Genomic DNA, 24,893 nt, shown 5'->3' on the forward strand with positions numbered 1-24,893 from the left:
AAAGGTGAGTCTGGGTCTACCTACACCAAAGGCAGCGCCATCCCCCGGGGAAGGGGCTTCACCGCTGCCCTCCAGATTCCCCAAACACACCCTTGGTGGGTGACACACCCCAGTTCCCATTGGGTTCACTGGGCCACCCTCGTGGCCCTTCACAGCAGCCCGCTGTCCACTGAAACCCCTTAAATTCTACCGAGAGGGACAGTGAACGGCAGCTGTCCCCCTGTGCCCTCATGGCCCCACAGCCGGCTGGGACCACCGCCCCTCGCCAAGGCAGGACCATCCCGGCCGGCTCGACGAGGGGTGCCCGGAGGGCGGCTGATGGCCGTCGGTGATCAGCCCTGCTCCTCAGGGACCCAGCGCTGAGAGGACATGAGGCCGGGTCGGGCAGCGAGAAGAAGCCTGAGGGGACGGGCGCATTGATCGGGCTGCACACAGGGCTGGGGATGAGGGTGGGGGTGGTGAGGGCAGCGGGAGGTGAGGCTCACAGCCCCGGGTACAGGCGGCAGCGAGTCCCCGGCTGCCGCTGGGGCTGGCGGGGGCGGAGGCAGCGGGAGCGTCAGCAGCCTGCGACCGGGGCGGAAAGAGGCGCTGGGCGGGCACCGCGTGTGAGGAGAGCCGGGTCGGGCCGGGCCGGGCCGGGCTGGGCTGGGCTGGGCTGCTGGCGGGGCTCAGCCCCGGGAGGTAACGGCTCTGGGGAGGGGGAGAGCTGGTGGCTCCTGGGGGGGACGCGAGGCTCCGAGGAGCGGCAGGGGCACTGGGATAAGGATGGACGAGGGTGATCCCGCCCGGGCCCGCACGATTAAAGCTGCTCTCTTGCAGGCTGAGCCTTCCTTTGACCCTGCCGGCGGGCTCCTATCCCCATTCCTCCTGGGACTGTGCTTTTAACCCCTCCGCCCGCCTCAGCAAATACCGAATTAAATCAATCAACCCTGGAGCAGTCATTAAGCTCCCGTTCCCGTTGTGGCGGGCACATGCGCTCCCAGGGCGCGGGAACCGCGTTACCGCCGTCAGGACACGGGGGCCGGGCTGCAGCTGAGGGGCGGGGGGGGAAACGGCCCTCGGAGAGGGCTTTGAAGTGGGGGACAGCCGGGTGGCCGTCATTCACCAGCCTTCGTGTGAAGGCTGCCCCGGGGGTGAGGCAGCTGTGCCTACCTCCTCCTCCTCCTCCTGGGGAGGGTCCTCTCGCTGCCCTGTCAAGCAGCCAGGCTTCCCAAAGAAGAAGGAGGCAGCCTGCCTGGTCTGTGTGGAGGCTGGACAGGAAAGGGAGAGGTGTATCTGTGTTTTGGTTGAATCAGAGAACAAAGAATCATTTTTTAGAGCTTGGATTTTAGAATTACAGAATGGTTTGTGTTGGAAGGGATCTTAAACATCATCTAGTTTCAGCCCATTTGCCATAGGCAGGGACACATTCCACTAAACGGGGTTGCGCAAAGCCTCATCCGACCTTGCCCTTGAGCACTTCCAGGGCTGAGGCATCTGCAGCTTCCCAGAGCAACCTGGTCCAGTGTCTCACCACCCTCATAGGAAAGACTTTCTTTCCAATAGCTACTCTAAATCTACCATCTTTACCATCTTTCAGTTTGAAACTGTTCCCTCTCATCCTGTCACTACATGCCTTTGAAAAAGTCCCTCACTAGCTTTCCTGTAGGCCCCTTCAGGGACTGGAAGGCTGCTTAATTTGTGATGCTGTGAGGGATTGAGTTTATGTTGTTGCTGTGATGGCAAGCCCCAGAGAAAACCCCTTGCCACAAACTTCACCTTCCCTCCTACTCCCACTCTACAGCACCGTGTGGCAAAAGTAATGGTGTACCAAGACATCTGCATGCTACCAGAGAGTAAAGGAGAGAAATGTAACAACAGTGCATGAGGCCCTGCATTGGTAAGGAATGGAAACCTATTGAAAATGAATGAAAATCAGTGGAGATCACCATGCCTCTTGCCATAGGGGGAGACAAAGAAACTACTGAAACTCCTCACAGACTCCAGATTTAACACAAGTGCATGGATACAACATGCCCAGTGATACCTGAGCCTGAGAGATTTGTCACTTGGGAAGTCAGTGTACACTCTTTTAATAACTCTTACAATTAACTGTGGTAACTGTAGTGGCTCAAGGGAAGGCAAACAAACTGGAAGCCAGTCTAGGTAATCAAAGAAGGAATAATTCTCTCCATTCTCCTGCAGACATGTTGCAGGAATGTTGTTTTTGCATACAGGTGTAGCTGCAATTCAAATACTGTGAAAGAAATGTATTACAGTCAAGCTCCTTTTAAATGGTACAGTTTTAAGAAATGAAAACTACATTGTATTACCTAGAATGAGAACTACCAGTGTCATTTATGAAAAAGAACATTAATTTAGTCAGAAAAAACAAGCTATAAAAGTGGGTTAAGCATTTATACTATCTCATGAAGTCCAGTATGTATACATTTTGGAATTCATGGGATGTCTTTCTTTCTGTTTCACTGTGTCCAGACAGGGCTATTCTGCTTTGGCACCTAAATACTTTATGCAATAAATATGTCATGAGCTTTGGAAGTTTTGGCCGCAAGCACATCGAGTCTCAGTGACTGCAGTGGAAAAATCATAAATCTAGCTGCTTAACAGCAAAATGAACTACAATGAATATTCATCAACAAAGACTAGAATTTGAGAACTAAAATTTTCAAGTTAAAACTGTGGATCATAGATATTTGTGTTCAAAATCTAATTGTAATTTTCTAAACAGCTGAGACCAGGGTGCAAAAAGTGGTACGACTATTTGCACTAGCTTGCAAATGGTAGTTTACATTTAGCTGCATCACAGATCACTTTCCAGACAATTGCTTTGCACCTGCAATGTCAAATTAAAGGCCACAATATTCTTTTCCCCTGTAGTTTGTCAAATTTATGCAGAAACTTAATGCATCTACTATCTTTATCCTATCTCTAAACCTTCATTTGGAAAACTTCAGGTAAACCTTTGTTAGTGGTCCTAATAACTCGTGATTGATATTTTGGCAAGTAACGTTTGTCTAATGTTGTAAATCACCAAGGGATAAGCCAGCAGATGGAAATAAAAGATCCTACACATACTCTGAGATCTTGTGAACTGGAATCGAACAGGGTGCTGAAATTTATACTAACTTGCAAGTTTCTCAGTAGTAGTGTGGAACAGGCTGAGTAAATTATAATGTATTTCCTAAATTTTCTTTAAAATGTACCATAAAATGGGAAAAGTACAGGTTATATTCCAACCTGTGGTATCTTTCTATTGATTTTAATTGGATCAAGAGTGCAGTGAGGGGGAGTTTCCTGAACTTCATGGAGTTCCCTTGGTAACCTCTTATTTGCACAGTGCATTTTTGTTCTGCGTTGGGGAAAATACAGTTACTTGGCTTTATGGCTGTAGTTTTCAGCTCCACCAGAATCCTCCACAACTCTCTCTTCACACATTTATTTTCTTCCAGGTGACAACCATCAGCCAACTACAAGACTGTCACAATGAGTTTTGTGGAATATGGTGATACAATAAAGGATGGTGACACAGCGATTGTGTTCCTGGGACACGAATCCATGTTTCCTGTGAAAGTCCAGCATGGCACTGTAACTCAGACAAAATACGGGGTCATCAGGCATTCCACGGATCTCATAGGCAAGAAGTATGGCTCCAAAGTGACCTGCAGTAAAGGAGGATGGGTGTTTATCCTTCATCCAACTCCAGAACTGTGGACCATGAATCTTCCGCACAGGACACAGATTCTGTATTCCACTGACATCTCTATAATTACCATGATGTTAGAACTGAAGCCAGGCTCCATAGTATGCGAATCAGGTAATAATTAATATGTTGAAAACCTTTATTAAGAACTAACACCAACACTCTGTGAAAAAACAGGCTTACCTTTACATTTTGCAGAAAGTATCTTTTTTTTTTTCCCATTGTGATAATAGTTTTCCCAGCCTACATGTTGAATAGTTTTAATTTCATGTGCACGTGTTACCAGCTGCTGCTTCTTCAACAACTGACATTACCTCAGTGTGCCAGCCTCGTGTATGGGCACACCTTTGAGCACCTGTTTGATTAATTCATCTTAAAAGAAACACACAAACAGTTTTCTTACCCTTTTTTGAAACTGTTGTTGTGAACTTCAAAAATATTTTTAAATACATTCTTTGAATAAAAATTTAGGCTTTCAATTTGCCATTTTGGAGCATGGAGTTTAGATAACCCAGTAAACAAGACTCTGAGGATAGGGTTGAACTAACAAGGGAAATAAATGGGCAGTATTTATATAATGTGATACCATGTAAATACATCAAGTCCATCTTTCTCTTCGGAAGTGTGACCCACTTGTAGCACTGCAACTGAATACAAAATCACTGCAGCTGTATAACACAGTGGATGGTGTGTTCATCACAGGGCTGTGTTTTGTTTCTAAACTTCTTTTAATTTAATACAGCTTCCGTGATTCTGATTAATATGCAAGCAGAGAGTGAAGTTTTATAGTAAAAAATACTTTCCTAGTTAGAATTGGGTTATAATAATGCAGACAGTATAAAGCATGCTTGATTTGATTACATTTCTAGTTTGGAAAAATGTGAACTGAAGTAGTTTGTCTTTGCATTTTTGAGCTGTTACTTTTGAGTCTTTTTATGAAGCAGCTTCATACACTTCCCTCTCAAGCACAGATATGGCAAAGGATCAGCATGATGTGGTTGTGCTTCACTGCATTTTCTTGCATGTAACATTTTCTGTTCCCACGCAAGCATAATTTTGGGCAGCTTTTTGATTGTAATGACCACTTTCCAACACAACTGAAAATGCCACTTATCTCTGCATCCAGTTGCGCCCATTAGCAAACAGGTGGTATATGGGGCTGGTTGCTGCATAGCAGCACCTGAAATGGCAAAGCCATATGTGGAAACTTGTGGTACTGCTGAAATGGTTGGGTCTTGGATATATAATATAATATGACATGATAATAATGTTTATAATTCGGTTTGTAGAATGATCAGGCATTTTTAGGTTTGTCATGGGAAGAAGCAGTATTGTTCAATGGGCAGTTCTTACTTTTTTTCCCTCCCTGCTATGGTTCAGACAATGAGAAAAGTAAACACTGCAAATTATTCAGTGGAGGAGATTTGAATTGTTCCATGTCCCATCTCACTTGGAACAAATAAATGTTAAAGTACAGAGCTGCACATAAAACATTTTCAGTAATGTCAAAGGTAACTAAAGAGCATGAAAGTGTTTAAAAGCTCATCTAAGAAATTAAAACACCTAATGAGAAAACCTATGCAGATTCCCAAAAATGTTATGAGTTAATAGGCATAGCCACAAATAATCCTTTTTGCTAATGGGAAAGTGCCCCCAGGTTTATTTTAATGCCTATGCTAAGTATTACAATTTTATCTTTCCAGGAAAAGAGAACAGTTTTACTGCTGTTGTTTCACTTGTATTGCTTGAAAGATTAACTATTCATGAAGGAAGACAGAAAGAGTATTGCATCAATTCATCTGATTAAACCTGAAGCAAGAGATCTGCAAATTTGCTTGCAATTGACCAGAAGTGGTGATTTCAATTAAAAAATTGACAACTGAGGCCTCCAGTGTTGATGTAACCTAATTTGGTGCAATCCTGCATTCAACAGTATTCAGTGATCCAAAATCATTAGTTCTAGATTAACCTTGTGTGACTTGGACGGAACCAGCCCAATGACAATTAATAGGAATAAGACAGGAAATCTGGTCTAGTAATGACATTTGAGTCTGCTTCCTGCTGGTGCTGGTTTTAGATGTATTTTGAGAATTAATTAGCATGAAGGTCTCTCTTTTATATTACGTGAGATTGAAGTGATGCACATGGTTGCTGTATGGACTGGCAAAGCAGGCACTGGAAACAGGCCAGGCTCTTTTCCTCTGGTCTTACTAATTAGACCGTGGAAGAGTGCCCTGTTTTCTACCCAGTGTAAGCAAGCAGAATTGTGGATTAGTCTCTACAACTAAAGGAGAAGGATCAATAAAGTAAGATGAAATACCCTCTGTGTCATGTGGTAGGTAACACTGTCAATATGACTATAAATGATCTTTTGAGTGTTATTAGAAAAATTCAGTACAATAGCCAGAAGGCTTAATTTTAGATCACTTGAATTATGTAGTTTAAATTGATTAGTCATGATTTTTCATAAGTTATATAAACATGTCAATACAGTCTTTATTGTTTTTATTAATCTTTAAAAGCCATAAAGAGCAAGCTTGTCAGCAGTGCATGCATAATTAAAAGGGTCCAAGCATATTCTATTGAGGCTATAAGGGAACTTAGCATCTGCCTGATGTTTCGTCATGGGAGGTGTAGGAATATGATCCTGCTAATTTCTAATTTATAAAGTTATGTTCAGATTTAAAAACTGTTAGCACTGTTGCTGGACCTAAGATCTCTTGAAAGCTTTGGTCCCTGGTCTGAGAAATTCCCCACTCTGATAGAGTCTTTGACAGCACCATCTTTCCAGAATTAAAGTATACTTGAGCTAGCTGCCTAAAATACCTTCTGTGGGTGGCCTGGTAGGGTGAAACTTTAATTCTTGTCAGGCTAACTCTGATCCCACTTGTGTTCATGTCATGTGCAGGCACTGTCTAGAGAGAGAGAGAGAATCTGAATATCTTTTTTTTTTTTTTTTTTTTTTGGTGATGCTGCACTTTCCAAAACTAATCCTGATGTCAACTTCCCAGGCAAGGCTATTTTCAGTCCAGTGATTGCAGATGCCTATAGTGTAACAGCTCAACCTGACAATAAATTTGGGGGTTTTGCCTATATTTTTATAGTACATTGAAACCAGTATGAAACTTTCCAGGTATTTTTTTCCAAACAAAAATGTAGAACCCTTTTTTTCCCACTTCCCAGTCCCCACATATCTAGGCTTTTTTACTGTCCTCTCTCCCTGGTGAGATCTGAACAAGTGTCTGTCATAACCCTTTAAATTACTCGGAATGCAGTACAGTACTGTGAAACCTCATTTAATTTGGTAAATGTCAGACATATTTTGGCTTTGATGGAGCATTTTTTTAAACAAAATGTAATTTAGTTGAAAGTATTCTAACCACCATCCCAGTGATCCTTCAGCATTCAACAAAATCAGACTTACATGAGCACAAATGTTAATTGCATTTTTTTGTTTCCCTTCTGCTAAATCCCAAATTAAAAATTGCTAAGCCCTGTTCACTGCCACACAGCAATGGGTTGCTGAAGACAGAACAGTGTTCTGGCTTCTCATGGTTTCTCTGTGGAGGAGTAATGAGATCTGCTAGCCAGCTTCACACTGGAGCATCTCAAAAAACAATTATGAAATTTTCAAACTCACAGTCTGGGTATAGATTTTAGTAAGAGTACACTCATAAAAATTAATTAGGACTTAATGATTAATGGATACTCACTAAATGATTTATTGTGTGTTTATTGTGGAGTCCCAGCAAGTCAGCTGTGTGCCTGTGGCTCTTCTGGAATGCTTATAGACATACTGACAAATACTGCTCATGTCTTTATTATTTTTGTGGCATGAGGATGTGTAAACTGTTTACAGCTCTATCTTCAGTATAAAGTACACACCGAAGTTTATAAGTATCAATATGATTTTGGAATGTGTTCATACTAATTAAATCTGTATTTTAAAAAGTCTCCCTTATGTACCTCTTAGAAGCTGTTCAGGTTAGAGTGAGAGAAGCATTCACCTTTTGAAGTGTAGGGAAGGCCTCATCAATACAGATGTTGAAAAATACAATATTCTCCTGACATACCAAAGAACTGAACTGAAACTCTGGCCACATGAGGCATCACTCTAGGGTATTCAAACTTGTGGCTGACCTGCAGTTGATGAAGAATGCATTTCATACCCTAAAGTGTTTGTTTCCAGACTTTTCTAGACTAATTTTCATCTACTATTTAACTTGGTCACCACCTGCATTTCTCATGCAGCTTTGAACTTCACAATATTATGTCCACTTGTAGAAGATCCCTCCCTAAAGAACTCTGACTCTTGAATCTATAAGGAGAAATTCTTTTCAGTCTTCACATTTCCATTCCTTCTTTAGGCAGTGCCAGCCTTGAAAATTTCCCTGCCGCCCTTCCCCCAACTCCTCAATCTTGTCTGTGAGCAGCGGCTCAGCCTGCTGCCTGAAATTCCTGTTTCAGTGTGGTGTCCCCAACAGATAAGTAGAAGAAAGAGATGATCTTTCTAAAGGGAACTTCATGATTTGCTTTTTCCTCTTTCAATCACCAGCTCATCTCCTTGAAACTCTTTTCCTCCCATTCCTCCTCCCTCTCTCTCACTGCCCTTGTTTGTGCTGTGTCCCGCCATGCCACCCTCTATAACTTCACTGTAAGATCTTTGGGTTAGTTTCCATCAGATGCTTAATATCTCTTCATATATGTGCTTAAAATTATTGAGACTCCTGTTACATAAAGTTGTTGTCTACAGTGAGCAGTCTTTCTCTGTTCTGTGTTTCTTGACAGATGCTATTTGTGGAGTTGTTAGTTATGTCTAAAGATTGATTTTCCTTTGGTTCTGAGGCTCCTTCCACTCTCACGGCTGACTCATGACCAGCCTTACTATTTGCTAGGTCTAAGTGGCGTAGCTAGGAGACAGATTGATCAACACTGTCTTGTTTTGTATTTAGAGTACATTTTAGAATATCTTAGGTAGCCAAATTTTGCAGCAGAAACTTCTGTTCTATTAAAATGTTACCGGATATTGTATTGACACTGTATTAAGTAAGACTGCATACTTTTCACTTTTCCTCTTTTCAAGCAATATGAACCTCTATGCACTTATGGGCTTCAGCTTTTTTCCAAGATGTGTTTACTTATGCAGTGCTGTAAACATCTGTAGGTCCTAAACCACAATTTGCAGTTCCTGTTTTTAAAAAGAAGCACCCACGATGAGAAATTTTTAGAGAAGACAGGCCAAGTGGTTGTCTGCCATGAGGAAATGTAGTGGAATACAGAATAGGCTGACATGTTTATAGCACTGATGGATTCCGGGAGGTTAGATAAATACCCTTTAGTATAAGAAAAGCAGAAAAAAACAGAAGTAAGTGGGAAAATGTACACTTACCATTTTCAGTCAAATGCTACGCTAGATGCTGTGGTAATAATACTTATGGTGCTCTTGAGTGTTCCGTTGTGTGTCTGTACTCTGCTGAAATAGCACATTATGTAGAATAGTTCAGCTTAGAGAACCTGAGAAACAATCTCAACATGGACATGGCCTCAAGATGGCTGAGGTGTGGAGGCTTCTCTGTAGAAAACCTGTGACTTCAATAAGCAGAGTGAGAAGAAGAGATATTTTGAGGTCAGGGGAATGATCAAGAGTTAATCTGATCAATAGTTTCTTGTCTACAAATCAGAAGGAAGTATCAGAAGGTTCTGAGCTTGAGTGTTTTATCCAGGTGGTCACTTTCTATGACCAAAATACTTCTGAAGGTGCAGTGTTCTCCTCCCTTGTCTTTGGTGAGGGCAGAAAAACTCTCCTAAGCTTAGGTGTATGAGAGAAGAAGGGACTGTGCTTGAGTCCAAGAGGAAGGGAAGGATACTACATCAGTCTGCAGGGCCATTAGCCACTGCTATATGGGTTTAACACATTATCTTAAATCATGCCTTTAGTCTGAGATGGAGTCCCAGTCTACATATTGATCCTCTACATGGTGCTTCCTCCTCAGCTTTTGAGCTTGGAGAATGGCATATTGGTGACCCTTCAGTGTCTCATTAAATGCCTGCAATGCACGTTTGTTTCTTGACTAAAATGTTTAAGATCACAGAATGGTCAATGTAAAAGAGTATAATATTTTCCAAAGGCATTAGCAATGACCTGAGTGCTCACCTAAGTGAGCTCTAAAGCAGCAGCTATGGTGCTAAGAGTGTCTTCAGTGCAGCTGGAATTATCAGTAGTTTACCACTCTTCTGTGGAGCTCATTCATGATTAATATGCTCAAGTTAAGTGGGCTTTGTCTGTGGTAGAGAGCAAACAGTTTTTAAGGCTATTGTAGTGCAAGCTGTCAGAAAGGCAAGCATCCTGGTATAAAAATTATAAACTGTATTTGTTCTAGAAGTTGACTTTATCTTCTGCTTTCTAGGCCAAATCAGGAACACAGACATTTCACTATACCTAGGGGAGAATGAGAATCTATTGAAGTCCATCCAGTGCTTAACCAGCCTCTTCTGATACAAAGTACTAGTTTTGAGCATTCAGGTTTTTTTATTTGTATGCAGATAATTCAAAAATGTATTCCAGGTTTGGTAGCATTCTGCTGCATGTTTCAGTAGCAATCCTTCCATTTTGCTGCTTCCCTGATTCTGTATCATGCTAAGGATGTCTTTCATCTCCCAAGTAAATCCGAACCTCCAAAATGGTCCCTAAGACACTTTGAGTCACATTTTGCTGAATTCTGCTTTTTTTTCAATAGTGATTTTGAGGTGAGGAGGAGGTAAAGTTGAAAAGGAATAGGGAAGATGGCAGGAGAACTCAAATGTTGCAGATTTTCAGGGAGAAGGTAAATATAAGCATGAGTTTCCCCTTCTATCAGAGAGGTAGGAGGTTGAGCCTCTGCCTTCTGTAGACAATGCTGGTGGAGCTTTAGGGGTTGTGGTGAGTGCAAACTAATGACGAGCTGTCAGACCCTCATATTCTTAAAAAATCACATCTGGTGAACTATCAGGCACATGAGTTGAGGGTCTTCATGGTTTCACAGGACCAGGTTCTGTAACCTCTTCAAAGAGATTTTATAATAGTGGATGATTCATAGCCATCTTGTTCTTTGTTTCCTGCAGTTTTGAGTGTTTTGTCACAGAGAAGGCAGGCAGCATCTTTAGAAATATTCTCATTAATGATGTCAGTTTGATATATTAAAGTGTGATACCTACATAGTATTCTCATGTTTGCAGGAGCCAGTCCACTGTAAATAAATCCTGGTGGCTTTGTTTAACAAAAGCTTGGTCTGTAATAGTTCTGGAAGTGATGATATCCAGCATCTTAGTTTTATCTCAGGGTCTGGCTTGGAGTGTTTGTGAATAAAAAATGAGTCCCAGAAAAGAAGCCAAAAAATCTTAGTGGGTTTTCTTAGGAATGAGGAAAACGGTGACTTCTCTGGTGTTTTTAAGAGCAGATTGAAAAGGCAAGTAATTAAAAATGTAGAGGAATATGAACAAGGAAACTGGATACATGCACAAGCTGCCTCTCTCTTTTCATTGCAACCCAGCTGTGCTCACAGGCCTCCTGGTCATTCCCTTAGGTTAGCAGAGAAAGATGCAGAAAGTGTGCAGCATTACCCATCTGAGAGGTTATTTTAATCAGTTTACAAAATTACTCGGTTGTGCAGTTTTGCCTTCTGGCAGAATTTCAGGCATTTTAGCATCCTGTAGACAGATTCCTTGCTTTCATCATTAAAAAAACAAACAAACAAAACCAACCAAACAATGACATGCTATTTCTTTGCTGTGCACATGCGTCATTGAATTTTTACAGCTGGATGGCTGCTGTTCTACTGTTGTTCCTTTTGACCTGGGAAAAGTTCATGTTGACATCTAGAGCCTATCTGTGACCAGATAGTTTTTCATGTGTGAACCTGGAAGTGTCTTTTGACTTTAATACTGTCACAAATGCATGAATTTCACTTGAAATAAGTGTGTGTCTCACGGTTTCTCTCTTCCTTTGAACCTCTCTGAGGCCAGTGCCAAAATCTGTAAATTCTCCCTCCCCATCTAATCTGCCCCAGTAAAGCTGGGGGGAGGGTTCTGGTCTGCTCGCTGGGTCAGAGCCCTCTCAGAGGGCGGTGTCCATTCTGCAGGGTGGTTGTTGCTCCGGTGGCAAACACGGGCCCTGAGCTCTGTTTACAGTCTGAATGGCTCCCCTTCCAGAGCTGTCAGATTAAATACAGTGCCACAAACACGTTCCTCCCCCTGTGTGACTGGAGGGCAAGAACCTTGGATCCATCAGTAAACTCTGGCCTCCTGCATGGTGATGGAAAGTATTGCTCCAATTAAGGCCCTGTGTTCCCTAATTTATTTCTTTTCTACTGGTTTCTGAGCTTGCTCCATCCCTGCTGTACTGTCCCTTGAAAGTTTTTTTTTAAGATCCATATTAGTTGAAAGAACTTGCTTCAGGCTAAAATTTTGCCTGAAGAGTCATTGAAGATAGCTAGAAATAGATTTTCTTTCTACAGGAGAAATGTGTTCCAACTACAGCATTAGAAATTAAAAAACACTGGTAATTTTGGGTTGCTGTTAGTTTGGGGGGTGAGTCTGTTAAATGCCACTTGAGTGAGTAATTTGCAATCAGAATTGTTATATGGGTGTTTTCTTCAGTGAAAATGTTGGCTATTAGTCATTCATCTATTTAATACGCCAATTGATCGTGTAAAGTAAGTTTCCTAAATTATCAAACTAAAAGAAGGAAAAAAATCTGTGTCTTAGTAGTAGGTCCCTGGTTGTACATTGTACTTACAAGTTCAGGTTCATTTAGATTATGTAGGTGTGCTTGTATTTAAGTCACTTGTGAAATGTGGCTCTTTGGCCGGTGTGACTGGGAGGAGCCCAGAAGCCTTAATTTTGGGTAATGTCACTGGGAGCTGAGGATGTCCAGTATCTCTTAAGAGGCCTGAACAAACAGATTCCGTATCCTGAAGGCCAGTTCTTTGCCTGGATATCTATAGGATTTTCAAACAGGAACCCTTGCCAACATCTCTTTTTTGTTTTAATGACATATAAGGTTTTGAAAATAATTTAAGGTTTACCAGGTTCTCTTTTCACCCTAGAAGAGTCAGGCACTTTAAGAAAAAACCCTTTTGTTAGTTTCCCTGAATTGCTCCTGTTCTGGTTACTTCCTTGTGTTTTCTTGTGGCACTTGCTCGAGCTGTAGCTGACCCTTGGCATTATTTTTCTACTCCAGGGAGGTAGGGCAGGTCCTGAGTTTGCCGGATGTCTAATTAATGCTTTGAGGACCCTGAAGACTGTTTCCTGGGACATTTAGTCCTCTCCTTGTGAAGGAAGGACTGTTCTCTTTCAGTAGTTTAACCAGTATATTAACCTGTTCATTTGGGTTTTGAATAAGTGTGCCAAGCAGGAGGACTAAAAGGGAAGACTTTTGTTCTAACATTTAGCATTGTCAAAAATTATTTCATGAGCTGTTTGTCTTTTCTAGGTACGGGCAGTGGATCCCTCTCCCATGCTCTCATCAGGACTGTGGCTCCCACAGGGCACCTGTACACAGTGGAGTTCCACCAGCAGAGAGCTGAGAAGGCCAGGGAGGAGTTCCGAGAGCATGGGGTGGAGCATCTGGTCACTGTGACCAACCAGGATGTCTGCAAAAATGGGTTTGGTGTCACAGACATTGCAGATGCTGTGTTCCTAGATATTCCATCTCCATGGGAAGCCATAGGACATGCAAAATCAGCATTAAAAGCTGAAGGTAACTGCACTTACATCTTTTTTAAGGAAGTGCTGTGCATGCACACATCTCTGCCTTTGAGCCATGCACTAGGTTTGCTTTCTTCCATTGTATGATCACTGTTCTCAAATGTCAGAGTCTCTAGGCATTTCTAAGGCTGAGAATCCTTCAGAAGATATCTTCAATTTACCATGAAAGATCTGAAAGAAGATCAACAATTTTTTCCTACAGGCCTATGCTAGCTGATACGATTCACATGGGCAGTTTATAAAAATGCTTTTGAACCTCTGTCATACACATTTTGCTAGATGTGAGGTGTGTGGGAGGCAGCAGGAACAATAAGTGCTGAAAACAAATTTCTTTGGCAATTCAGTGGAAAGATATTTGAATAAAAGGTGTTCAGATTCACTTCACATCAGCCATTGCAGATTTGGATCAGTAATGTTAAAAAACGTGGTTATACTTAAATATGTTTGCTAGTTTCTGCCTTAAATCTCTGCTGTCAAAGCTAATGAGAAGTTTGCTGTTGGTTGCAGTGGGAACAGAACATAAATGCTGTTCTAGTTTATGCCAGTTATTCAGGAATTAGTGACAGCAAGTGAGAGGTATTGGATGGATTTTGTCAGTTTATTATAAATCTTTTCCCTAATGACAAATAAGCTTCAGGAACAAATCACTCTTTTATCCTGGAAGAAGTTTTCCCCTCATCAATGTTATAAAAGTGTTACCAATGTGGATCTGAACTAAGTTGTGCCAAGTCACTTTCATATACAAAAGTGACTTTTCTAATGAAGGAGAGCATTGAGTGCTGAACAGTGACCATGCTGGAACATGAGTTTAGTAAAACCTGACTATGTGCCAAGGCTCAGTTCTTTGTTAAAATACATAACCAGAGGCTTGGCTTTAATTGAATTGCTAGATCTTCTTGAAATCAGATGATTTAAGCTTGCTTTTTCTTAAAGGTCACTGAATATGCATTACCTTGCTGAGTCAGAACTGCCCCAGCTGTGAGGGTATCTCAGCTACTACTGAAAATTTTTCAAGCAGCCTTCTGATACCAGTGTAACACATGCTTTCTTTAAAAAGTGAATAAATAGTCTTGTTAGAACTCCATAGCTGCAGGGGCTATATCTCAATTTGTAGCTTCTTTCTAGTGAGTCCTGAGGAAAAAAAAAAAAATTCACTGCACTCTACAGTGCCCTTCTGGTGTTCAAATTATCTAATCTAGTGAGCACAACACTCAGCTGACTTCCCAGCTTAGAAGGCGCTGCATTGCGCAGTCCAATTTGAATTATTTAAGTGGTACATGTTTAGAATACTAAGCAGAGCTGCTTGAACAGTTCCAGGTTTTGAGTCCTTGTCTCACTCCAGCATTTGAAATCCTGAAAAGGATATTATGGTCCCAAACTGGGCATGCCATCTGGGTATACTTTTCAGTTCAATGCTACAAGGTTACATCTGCTTAGGCAATGTAAATAATACTTAAAAATGCAAAGATTCTGTGTTTGTGAAGTGGCACTTTATGTAATAGACAAAAAGGCAAAGTTGCTGATCCTTGCTGCAGTTTTTGCTGCAAGCAGCCACCTGTGCTGAGATCTGGTATTGGTCAAAGGTTCATCCCTTGGGTTTCATAGTACCTGGCTGAGCCAGGGACATTTTTTTAATCCTGCATACAAACAAAAGCTGGTTTTCTTTTTCATAACATATAATACATTGCAGTAGTAATAATTACAGACACACATTTCTGTTTCATTCCAAATCATGTGAGTAGTTTTGTTGTGATTATTTTTACAGCTGTAAAATCTAAGATATTGTAGAAGGGTATCTGTGACTGCTTTCCTTTCCCTACCACAGGCAGATTATTTTATAATGCTCCTTTGTTTTGTTTTCAAGTAGTTAAAACTCTTCTGCAGTAAGAACAGTCTGTGCACATACTGCTGTTGTTCACCACTGTTCCAAGGGTTAGCACAGTGATAAAGCATTACTGGAGAAAATGAGTTGTTCTACTCTTTTCTCTCCCTGCCCTCTCACATCTGGACGGGGTCACATTTGGACCATTCACACTGTGAGGTTTATTGTGATGTGCCATGCAAATATCCCAGCTGTACTGCCAAGTAGTGGTAATTTATTCCTAAAGTTTTCAGGTACTTTGAATTAAATCAGAGCTAAGCAAATTCAATATACAGCATCTGCTAGCCTCCTCTTTAAAACCACAAGATTCATTACAGAATGCTTGGCTGAGACAGTATTTAAGAAAGAGTTCTTAACCCTAACAAAACCTTACCAAATCAGTGTTTCCTCTCCTACTTAAGATCAAGATTCTGAATAGTTGCAGCTTCTAGTAGCTGAGTGTTAATGATCCTCTTTACAGAGTTCATTTGTCCCTCCTGTTATGCCTTGCAGTATGGTGTGAATACACTACTTTACAGTAGCCTGGCCTCCCATTTAAAGCATTGCCAACCTCTGAAGAGCTAAAAGAATAAAGTGGCACAGTAGTTTTGTGACTAGAAGGTTTTTGTTCTCTGGTGACAATGTTCACCTTGCATCTCACTCCATCCTTCAGTGTTGATTTCACCAGTCGCACTGTCAGCTGCTTGTAATATCTCTTGGGCACTGCTGCACTGCAGAACTTGCTTTCATTTTCAGACCTGCATTGTTTTTCTTTTCCAGCATCTGCTGATTAATGCTTTTCTGTAGTCATAGCTGCTGTTCCCGATGTCTGACCTTGGTGGTTTTTGCAAAGTTGCTGTTAACCCCTTCAAGATAATTTTTTAAAAATTAAGAAAAAAAAAAACAATAGGTAAAAAATATCCTCAATATTCTACAGTTCTTAAATACCCTGAAACTTTTGACTCACAGTCATCTCGTGGCTGAGTACTGTAATGCTTTGAATATAATTCTGCACCCACCTACTCTACTCATAAATATTGTCTGTTTATTCCAAGACTGTGGAAGATGAGGTAGAAACACATTTTTACAATGGTTTTCATACAGAATTTATATTTCCAGGTAGGGAGATGGAAAAATACAGCTGTATATTGGGAACTGGCCTCTTGCATTATAAATCAGTCCTTAGCAGTGTTTAAATTAACAGTCCAAGTCATAAAATTACTAAAACCACTCCTTTTTTTTAATTTTGTTTCTTTCTCTTAAAGATTTTACTCTTAAATTCAGACTTGCCACTCCATCTTGAGCATCATAAAGCCCCTAAGTTATGATTTTTCACACCGTGATCTTTGAGATACCACCTGAACCAGGTAACATGGTGCTATAAAGTCTCCCCTGAGAACTCTGCAGGGAAATTTCCCTTTGAACATCTCCCTTTTCAGGCCTCTGCATTTCCTGCCACCACAGAAGCCCTTTAGCAGTACTGTGTTCTTTGTAGTAGTAGTTTGTTTTCCTTTCCAAAGTCTTAAATTTGTTTGTTTGTACACAGTGGACTTAAAACAGGTTTTGTTTGCATATTTTTCCCCTTAGCACAGCCACTGATTGTTGTCCTGACATGCCAGGTTCGGTTATTACAGATGCTGTATAATAGAATAAGTAATATCTCATCTTCCCAGTAGCCTGTGGTGCAGGTAAGGCATTGCCTGGTTTAGCTAGTTTCAGTTTTCCTTTGGGCTTCCCTCTCTCCTTTGAGGTTTCAGAGAATACCACATCCATGTAGAAAGTCCCGCTTGCTATTTTTCTTGAGCCCCAGAGGTTATTCATGGTCCAGTTTTTAAACAAACCAGGTGTGGCCTTGAGGAACAGCTGAAATCCCTGTCCAGAAGTCTCACCCATGTGGTAACTGGACAGGGGAGTATCCCAGGCTGAATCACACTGAGGGCAGTAGCATCAAGGCTGATAATTGTTTGGGTTCAGCCTTCCTCGGCAGTGCATTCCCTGTGGAGGAATGTGTAGCAGCAGGCTGTCATCCTCCACCCATGCAGGTGGTACTCAAGTTGATATCAACACTTCTTATGTCCCCAGGAGATTGTTTTGGAATAAATGGATGAGGTAATAAGTGCTTGTTAAAATGTTGGTAGCAGCTCTTGGTGGTGGTGTACCTGCTCTGCTTTGAAGGAGAATTAACTCGAGGTGAGGTTGAAGCATATCCTCTCAACATTGAGGAGCCATCTAGTCTAGTGCAAAGCTGCCCCACTAGGATCTATGATCAGGTGCTAACCCACAAAGCAGCCTCATCTGGTTCCCCAGCACTGGCTGTTTGATGAAGTATCTTGCTGGAGGACATTAACCCAGCTCCAGTCTGTCAGGGATTGGGAGGTCAGATGCACACCCTGAAGCAAAAGTGATTTTTTCAGCTGTCAGGAATCAACAAGAAGGATTTCTGTATTGTAATCCATGCTGTGGAATGCCAGCCAAGCTGCAGGCCTGAACACAGTTTGTAGGAAGTAGCTTGGGACTGAAGGGTCCTTCAAGGAAGTTTTTAGGTTTTATTCTCCAATTTGAAGCCAACTGATTTTTTAATTTCCTTGTTGGATGCTCTTGCCAGCCTGTAACAGTGAGCAGGAATAAATTTTGTTTGGAGGAGTCACCCACAATTGTAGAGATTAAAGTCACATTTGCAGAAAATCACATCAAGCTCTTTTAGTGAGTTGGCAAGTGATTTGGGGAAAATTTTCTTTTCTGAATCAAGAAACATCCTTTAATTTCTTCCAACAGCCAGATCCTCTAATTTCACTTGTCAGGGAAGCTACATCAAATCGCCCACGAGCACACTCACTTAAAGGACGTTCTGTCCCCCTTTACAGAGGCAATATTTTTAGTGTCCTACTAGCACAGAGTAAATGCCACAGTGATGCTGCACAGGGACTCTCCTGCCTCGCCCCTGCATAGTGATTATGCCTTTGTGGTGTTTTTTTCTTCCATGAGAGCTTGGTAATGTAATCTTTAAATTATGACGATGCACCAAAGTCCCAAAGCTGGGTTCTTTTTCCAGAGATAAAAATGTGTTGTATTCTCTGCATCACAGAGTAATTTCTAAAATTGCAGGTCATTCTCCCTGGAACTTAATGATGCTGCACTGCATAGGTGTTTTTTGTATCTTCTGAATAATATTGATATGATGAAAAACCCTGTCAGAGCACTTCTGACACATGGTATAACCTGCAGAGCTGTGAGCTCCTAACGTGGGCATGTTTTCTGTATCAAAAGCATGAACTGGAGTTCTTGTCAGCTGGGTAACACTGCCAGAGTTTTCATGCTTGAAAACTAATGCAGTTATTAACTAAAAATAACTGATACAGGTGCTGGTCCTTGCTCAGACAAACCAGAAACAATTTTTTTTTTTTGGACTTGGCACAGGAACGGACCCAGAGCTGCTCTTGGAAGAGGAGCAATTTTCAAGGCACTGACTTCTTTTTAAAGATGAAAGGATGTGTCCCCTGATTACTGATTAGATCCTGTCCTCTATTTTAAAATGTGAGGTGCTATGTGGATGCAAGTCTTCTCTTATTTTCACCTTCTCTTAAGCTGTCTTCTCTAATCATTCCAGTCTGAATTGTTCTTCAGTTTTCATATACTCTCAGCCTTAATGCTGGTTACAATGACTGCCAGGACTGTGTGGGCTTGTTTCAACCTACGGATTTGGGAGCTTTAACCTCTCCATTAGTTGTTTCAAACTAACTCAGTCCCTGTAAAATTGAAGGTAGAAAAAAAATTCAGGTCTTTCATACAGTCTCATTATTCTCTTCTCCTCAGTTCTAGTACTTGTCAAATGCATTATACATGAATAAACACATTTTTAGACAGCTCTTCAGATCAAAAAGCTCACACAGCTTCCCAATGTGAACAAGATTAATCTCAGATAATTACTATATCAATTTATGATGACACACAGATCTCATTAAACAAATTTAGGAGTGGTAGCTTTCCTAAAAGGAAAGAATGCAAACTCAGTTTGTACTAAAAAGTTTCCGTTCCATTGGTTTCACTGCTCTCAAGTTTATTTCACCCCTTTGTGATCCACAGAGGAGCAGTGTGCTCCAGCAAGCAGAGAGGGAGGGAGTACATGTCCTTTCTTCATTCATTAAGGAATCCTTGGCATAGCAAGACAAAGCAATGCATATTCAAGACTTTTAAGCCCTAAATGCCTCTTGCCTTCTAAAGGACAAGAGGACTCTTACAGAATCTGAGAAGTGTGAATGTGGAAATCTAGATTTATATCTGTTTGGTGATTGTGACAGAAAGGCTGTGTTGAGCTGGCAACCCAGTGGGGGTAAAGAGGGCAGCTCACAGTGTGGATAATTCAGAAGCATCTGCTCTGTTGAAGATGATGGCATCTCCACTGCAGGAGCAGAGCATGCCCTAGGAACAAGAGGAGCATGTCCTTCTGAGTGCTGGTTTTTCTGCTGTTCAGACTCTACATTGCTTAATGGCAATTAAGCTTCCCATATCTTTCTATTTTAGGCAGCCTCTCACAGTCTGGAACTGCAATTTCGGTTTTGCCTTCCAATCTTCTGCTAATTGTAGCTTTCCAGTCTTCTCTTAATATCTGCTTAATCAACTGAGTCCAGCCTCTACATCAGATCCTGCCTGCTTCATGGTGTGTATAGGAAAAAAACAGGAGGCCCCTCTCCCGTTTATTAAGATCCATAAAGACAGATGCTTGGTGGTTTTGCTTCTGAGCTATTTGCAGGTGTATTTTATTATATAAAAATAAGCAGAACAACAGGTTTGAAAGGGAAAAAGTAAAATTGGCAGAACTTACTAGAAGCCACTGGATGTTCTCAGTTATGTGGAATACCAGCTGTTAGGCTGTTTTCTCACTCTTCATACCTGAGAAGCTCCCAGCAGTGCAGTAAGTAAAATAACTTTCTTTTTTGCACTTCCTGTCTGGGTATTTGTTGTTACAAGCAAGTGGTTTGAAAGCCCTTTTTCTGTAACCCTACTTCCCCAAGCAGTCTGCTTTGCAACAAGGCAGCCTGATAAATCATCACCAAGTCTGGTGTTGACATGCTGTGCTCAGCTGACCATCTCAAGGCAAAATGAAGGGTGCTCTGCCTTTAATTGAAGGCTTGACAGGAATCGTGGGCAGCTCTGCAGCTTGTATGGCAACAGCTGTGTGAAGAATTCTTAGTTTTTGACTGTAAATCTAGAGCATGTGAATTCAGAAGCCATATCTTGAAACCCTTGAAACCCAAAATACTTACTGTAAGCTTAAATATATTTTCCTTTTTTTATTACAATATGAAATGCAAAAAAAAAAAAAAAAAAAAAAGACTGAATGAAACACTAATAGGTCTCTGGTCCCTCTGCAAGTTCTTGCTTTGCAGACAAAAGAGTTATTGTGAACTGACATTTAGCTAAGTTAGACATTTGCTCAGTTCCCTGCACAGTAAGAATGTAGTATTTCTTTATAACATATGTGCATCATAGTAGTTGTCTCATTATGTAACAGAAATTTCTTCTGGAGCTTTTCTCTTACATCTGCAAACACAGTAGATGTCTGTACTGCTTTGGCCAGAAAAGATTAACTTACTGAGAATCATTTTGATAGTCCTGAACATGTAAATCTCATTTCATGGGAGCTAGTAGACTGGCTGTGCAGTTAAATTGGCATCAACAGAGCTAGTTAATAAAGACACATACCAGCATTAATTCTGCAGGTGATTATTAGATTTATTTTTTAATTGTCACTCTAGGGAGTTAGTTGTCCAGGGTACTTTGTTCTAAAGGTGCATAATAAGAACCCCTGGCAGTGGAGACTTCATTTCAGGACTAAAATTAAATCTTAGTTAGTGTATGGTGGATTAATGGTCATGGAAAGTGTTCTTCCCCAGTCAGTACCCAGTAACTAGAGTTCTACAATGATGCTTTCAGACCTGATGCTTTCTTTCTTTAGAGATGTGACTTTAGAAACAAAAAAGGGGGAAAAAAAGGAGTTTGAGATAAAGCAGGCTTCACGTAGTCCCAGCATTGCCTCTGTTTTTATCAGGATACTTTGCTTTTACTTGCACCAGTTCTTTAACTACTTAGACAATTCATGTTGGAAGGCTTGATGGGATGAGCCTGGGAGAGGACTGGGAAGGAATACAAATCAGGTCAGCAGGCATTTTCATCTAATTGTAATTAGTAAAACAATAGCTGAAGCTGCACTGCCCAGTGTTCCTTCCCCTAGCACAAAAGCTTTTCAGGAAGGGCAGTTGCCTTGTGGGACACTGTGTCCTGGGTGAAAGCACATGCCCTGGCTTTATGGCAGACAGTGTCCTTATAATTCTTTGATCTGATTTGGCTGTGGCTTTTCAGAGTAAATCTGAATCATTCTATTCTCAGCTGTTAAGGTGACATTGTAGCATGCAGAAAGTTGTAGGGGACCTAATAATCCTCTTCTTAGAATCAAAAATCTGAGCTGTGCACAGACAAGGAGAGAAGTGTTAGTTTATCACATACAAGTCCTGTTCTGGAGTTTTGAAACATTTGCTGTAAAACTTCCTGATACGATGTCCAGTAAACTGTAATGCTCAGGAGACGTGCTAGTCAGCTTGGCTAAAAGGGGTAAAGCCTTAACAGCACTCCATCTATGGCCTGGAGAGATGACTTTATTCTGTACACACATACCATCGTTCTCAAATAAACACAGCTGCTTTTGTCAGAGTGTGTGTGCATGCATGCTTATATTCTAATGCAGGAAGCTCTGTACAGTGTGTGTGGAGAATGACTTCTGGCTTTGTGTAAGTGCCAAGTTCTGTTCAGCCTCAGTCCAGAGTAGTGGATAGTGATTCCAAAAGGGTTGCTGCACTAAAGGAGTAAACTTCAGCAGTTTTACTGGGAACAAATGTGGGCAACAGTGGATTTAGAAGGTGAATGAATTTGCTGTTGCAACTTTTAAAGGGTCTGAGGCATCTTGTAGAGTTGTTCATGATTGATTTTGTGCTGACATTTTAAACCTGCATGGGGATTTTCTTGAAGAATGTTTTCACTTTGTCTAATAATAATTCTTTGGGCAGCCGGGAGAATTTGAAAAAAAGATTAAAAGTGCTTTGTTTTAATTTTTCCCTCATTTCCACTACCTGTCTCATTTTCTAGGTGGCCGCATCTGCTCTTTCTCCCCCTGCATCGAACAAGTCCAGAGAACTTGCCTGGCAATGGAAGAATGTGGTTTTACAGAGATTAACACCTTGGAAATTCTGCTTCGAGTTTACAATGTAAGGACAATCAGCTTGCAAATCCCTGACCTTGGAAAAGCAGCTGAGGATAATTCTAGCACTGGTTTTGACAGCAGCAACCCATCAAACCCAGGTAGCCTGGGTGCTAATCTGGAGCAGGGAGCTGTGCAGTTCAAAAGCGGCGTGCCACTCAGGGAGATGGTGGGACACACTGGCTACCTGACTTTTGCCACCAAAAGCCTCTTGTAGTACACGTAGAGTTTGTGCACTTCGGAGTGTTTAGTGTGTTTGTGTATGTTTTCTGTCTTCATGGTTCTTTTTTGTAGGGCGTCCAAATTTTTACTTGTCAGGGAATTCCATATATAGTCAGATTTGGTTGGGATATGCTTTGTTTAAATAGCATACAAGCATTACCCAGAGCAGCATCAAGGGAATGTTGAAACTTTGGAATGGTGCTTCTCTTGCTGTCAGAAAGAAGATAAATTAATAGTCAGTGGCCATTCACTGGAATGTGCAGCGTGAAGATCCCTCCTGATAAGATAGCAAACCAGACAGCACACTGATTTAAATAAGGTGGACTTTTTCCTCCTCTTTTCTGAATTACTTTCCCAGGTTTATGTTTTGGTGGTTTTTTTCTGTCACCACTAGACACTTTTTTTAAAACTTCTTTAGTGTTTGTATTGCTCTTAGGAATGTGAAAGTGCCTACTTGCTTAATTTTAAATATGAAACTTGCCAGGTCATAGGGTTGCCAGCATGACTGATCACAGAATTAATGTTTCCTTGGATTAGCATTTGGCTGTTCAGAGGATTATTGGCAGTGCTCAGGAACACAACCTCTTACTCAGTTCCAGGCTGGCAAATCTGCAAATCATTTAGATTGCACAAAGTTCAAAGACTTGTGCTAATTGTTGAATTTGGTTTTAAAGAATATATTGTGCTCATCAGTGTACAGTAAAAATTTGGACCTGTATTTATACCACAGTCTTCTAATATATCATCCACTTTCATAGCTGATGAATCCACTGTTAAAATTCACTGAAGAGATGGTTAATATCTGAACACCTCTTTGTAAGCAGTGTGTCCGTGGTTCTGTTCGTTTGGTATTTTGTATGCATTATGGTGTATTATCTTCCTGCAGTTGAATGACTAAGATTGCTTTTAGCAGGATTTCTGTCTCCAAATTGCAAAAACAATGCAAACTTATTAAAATCCTTGAACAGCTTTATTAATTAAGTTTTCAGACCATTAACTCTTTGGTCTTCCATACAAAGCTGGTGGGCGTGATGAATGTATTTGAATGCTGGATAAGGTTTTGTATTTACAGATTAAAATAATGATGCAAATTTATACAGTTAGGGGTTTTTTTCCTTTAAAAAAAAATAATTCACACGTATTTTTATTCCAGCCACTAATACTGTCTCTGGAAGCATCTAGATGTGCCTTGCATTCAATACCTGAATGTATTGATTGCTGTGTAAGAGAAATAACCATTCATAAACTGCTGCCTGAACATTTGAACCTGAATTCCCTCCCCCAGTCTTGACAAAAATAAACAAAGCTAAGCTTTTAACATGTTATAGCAGAACCCTAATCCATAACGGTTTAAAGAAAGCTCAACTGATCACGACAGCAGAGATAAACTGTTGAGCAGATTAAAGTCAGAAAGCAATTCTGTTGAACTAAATCAGTTATGTAAGTTGGCCCACAACTGCAGCATTTCTCTAGAAATCATGTGAAAGTTCCCCTTCTCCTGCTGCTGATGTTCTCCAGAGCAGCATGTGGTGCACTGCTCACACTGTGCATGTCATTTGGGAGCTGTGGTTCAGTGCTGTGCTTGCATCTGTGTGCATCTGCACCTGCCTGTCTGTGCTTAAACCACCCCCACACAAGTATGGCTAAGGTACTAACATGAACCAGAAGAAAAGATGGGGAAATACAAGATTAATACTGCAAGATTGTTCTTAACTTCCCTCAAAGTGACTGTCATTCACCAACAAGCTTCACCAGAGCTGGAATAATTCCAGCTCTAGACTTGATTCACTTCACTTGGTTTTCTCGACAGGCCTTATTTTAAAATAGTGTAACATTTAAACAGCATTAAAGAGGAACAGAGCCACATTTCTGTCCTACAAATAGATGTGGAAATACTAATAGGTCTTCATGGAGTTTGAAAGAAGGCTGTTGCCTTCTTGCCTACAAAGCCCAATTCAAAACCCCTTGAAATAAACCATTGACTTTCCAGGGTCCCGTATTGATCTGATCCCTGCAGAGGAAGGGCAAGCATTGCGTAAGAGGAGAAGGATTTAATTTCTGTCTTTGCAAAAAAGGCTTCTGTGTTTTTGTTGCCAATCACAGCCATGGCCAAG

General features: G+C 41.1%; 1 protein-coding gene across 3 annotated transcripts; it reads left to right on the top strand.

The window, feature by feature from the left end:
* The first annotated feature begins 530 nt into the window (after positions 1-530).
* Positions 531-23,844, top strand: TRMT61A (tRNA methyltransferase 61A). 3 transcript variants are annotated; one of them, XM_030452036.1, is made up of 4 exons: positions 531-681; positions 3,450-3,814; positions 13,170-13,436; positions 22,446-23,844. In XM_030452036.1, exons 2-4 carry the CDS (start codon positions 3,484-3,486, stop codon positions 22,772-22,774), a joined length of 927 nt encoding a protein of 308 aa, XP_030307896.1. In that variant the 5' UTR covers positions 531-681; positions 3,450-3,483; the 3' UTR covers positions 22,775-23,844. The 3 variants fall into 3 exon arrangements, with proteins under 3 accessions (XP_030307896.1, XP_030307898.1, XP_030307897.1); XM_030452038.1 differs by lacking the exon at positions 531-681 and adding an exon at positions 1,868-1,879; XM_030452037.1 differs by lacking the exon at positions 531-681 and adding an exon at positions 1,970-2,055.
* The last annotated feature ends 1,049 nt before the right edge of the window (positions 23,845-24,893 follow it).

This window comes from Calypte anna, chromosome 5A, assembly GCF_003957555.1.
Source record: "Calypte anna isolate BGI_N300 chromosome 5A, bCalAnn1_v1.p, whole genome shotgun sequence".
Classification (NCBI taxonomy): Eukaryota; Metazoa; Chordata; class Aves; order Apodiformes; family Trochilidae; genus Calypte; species Calypte anna.

Excerpts from the sequence above, each read along its gene's own strand:
- TRMT61A (XM_030452036.1), top strand. The coding sequence starts at position 3,484 with ATGAGTTTTGTGGAATATGGTGATACAATAAAGGATGGTGACACAGCG. Across the intron at positions 3,815-13,169 it reads CTCCATAGTATGCGAATCAG|GTACGGGCAGTGGATCCCTC; the intron begins GTAATAATTAAT and ends TGTCTTTTCTAG. Across the intron at positions 13,437-22,445 it reads ATCAGCATTAAAAGCTGAAG|GTGGCCGCATCTGCTCTTTC; the intron begins GTAACTGCACTT and ends CTCATTTTCTAG.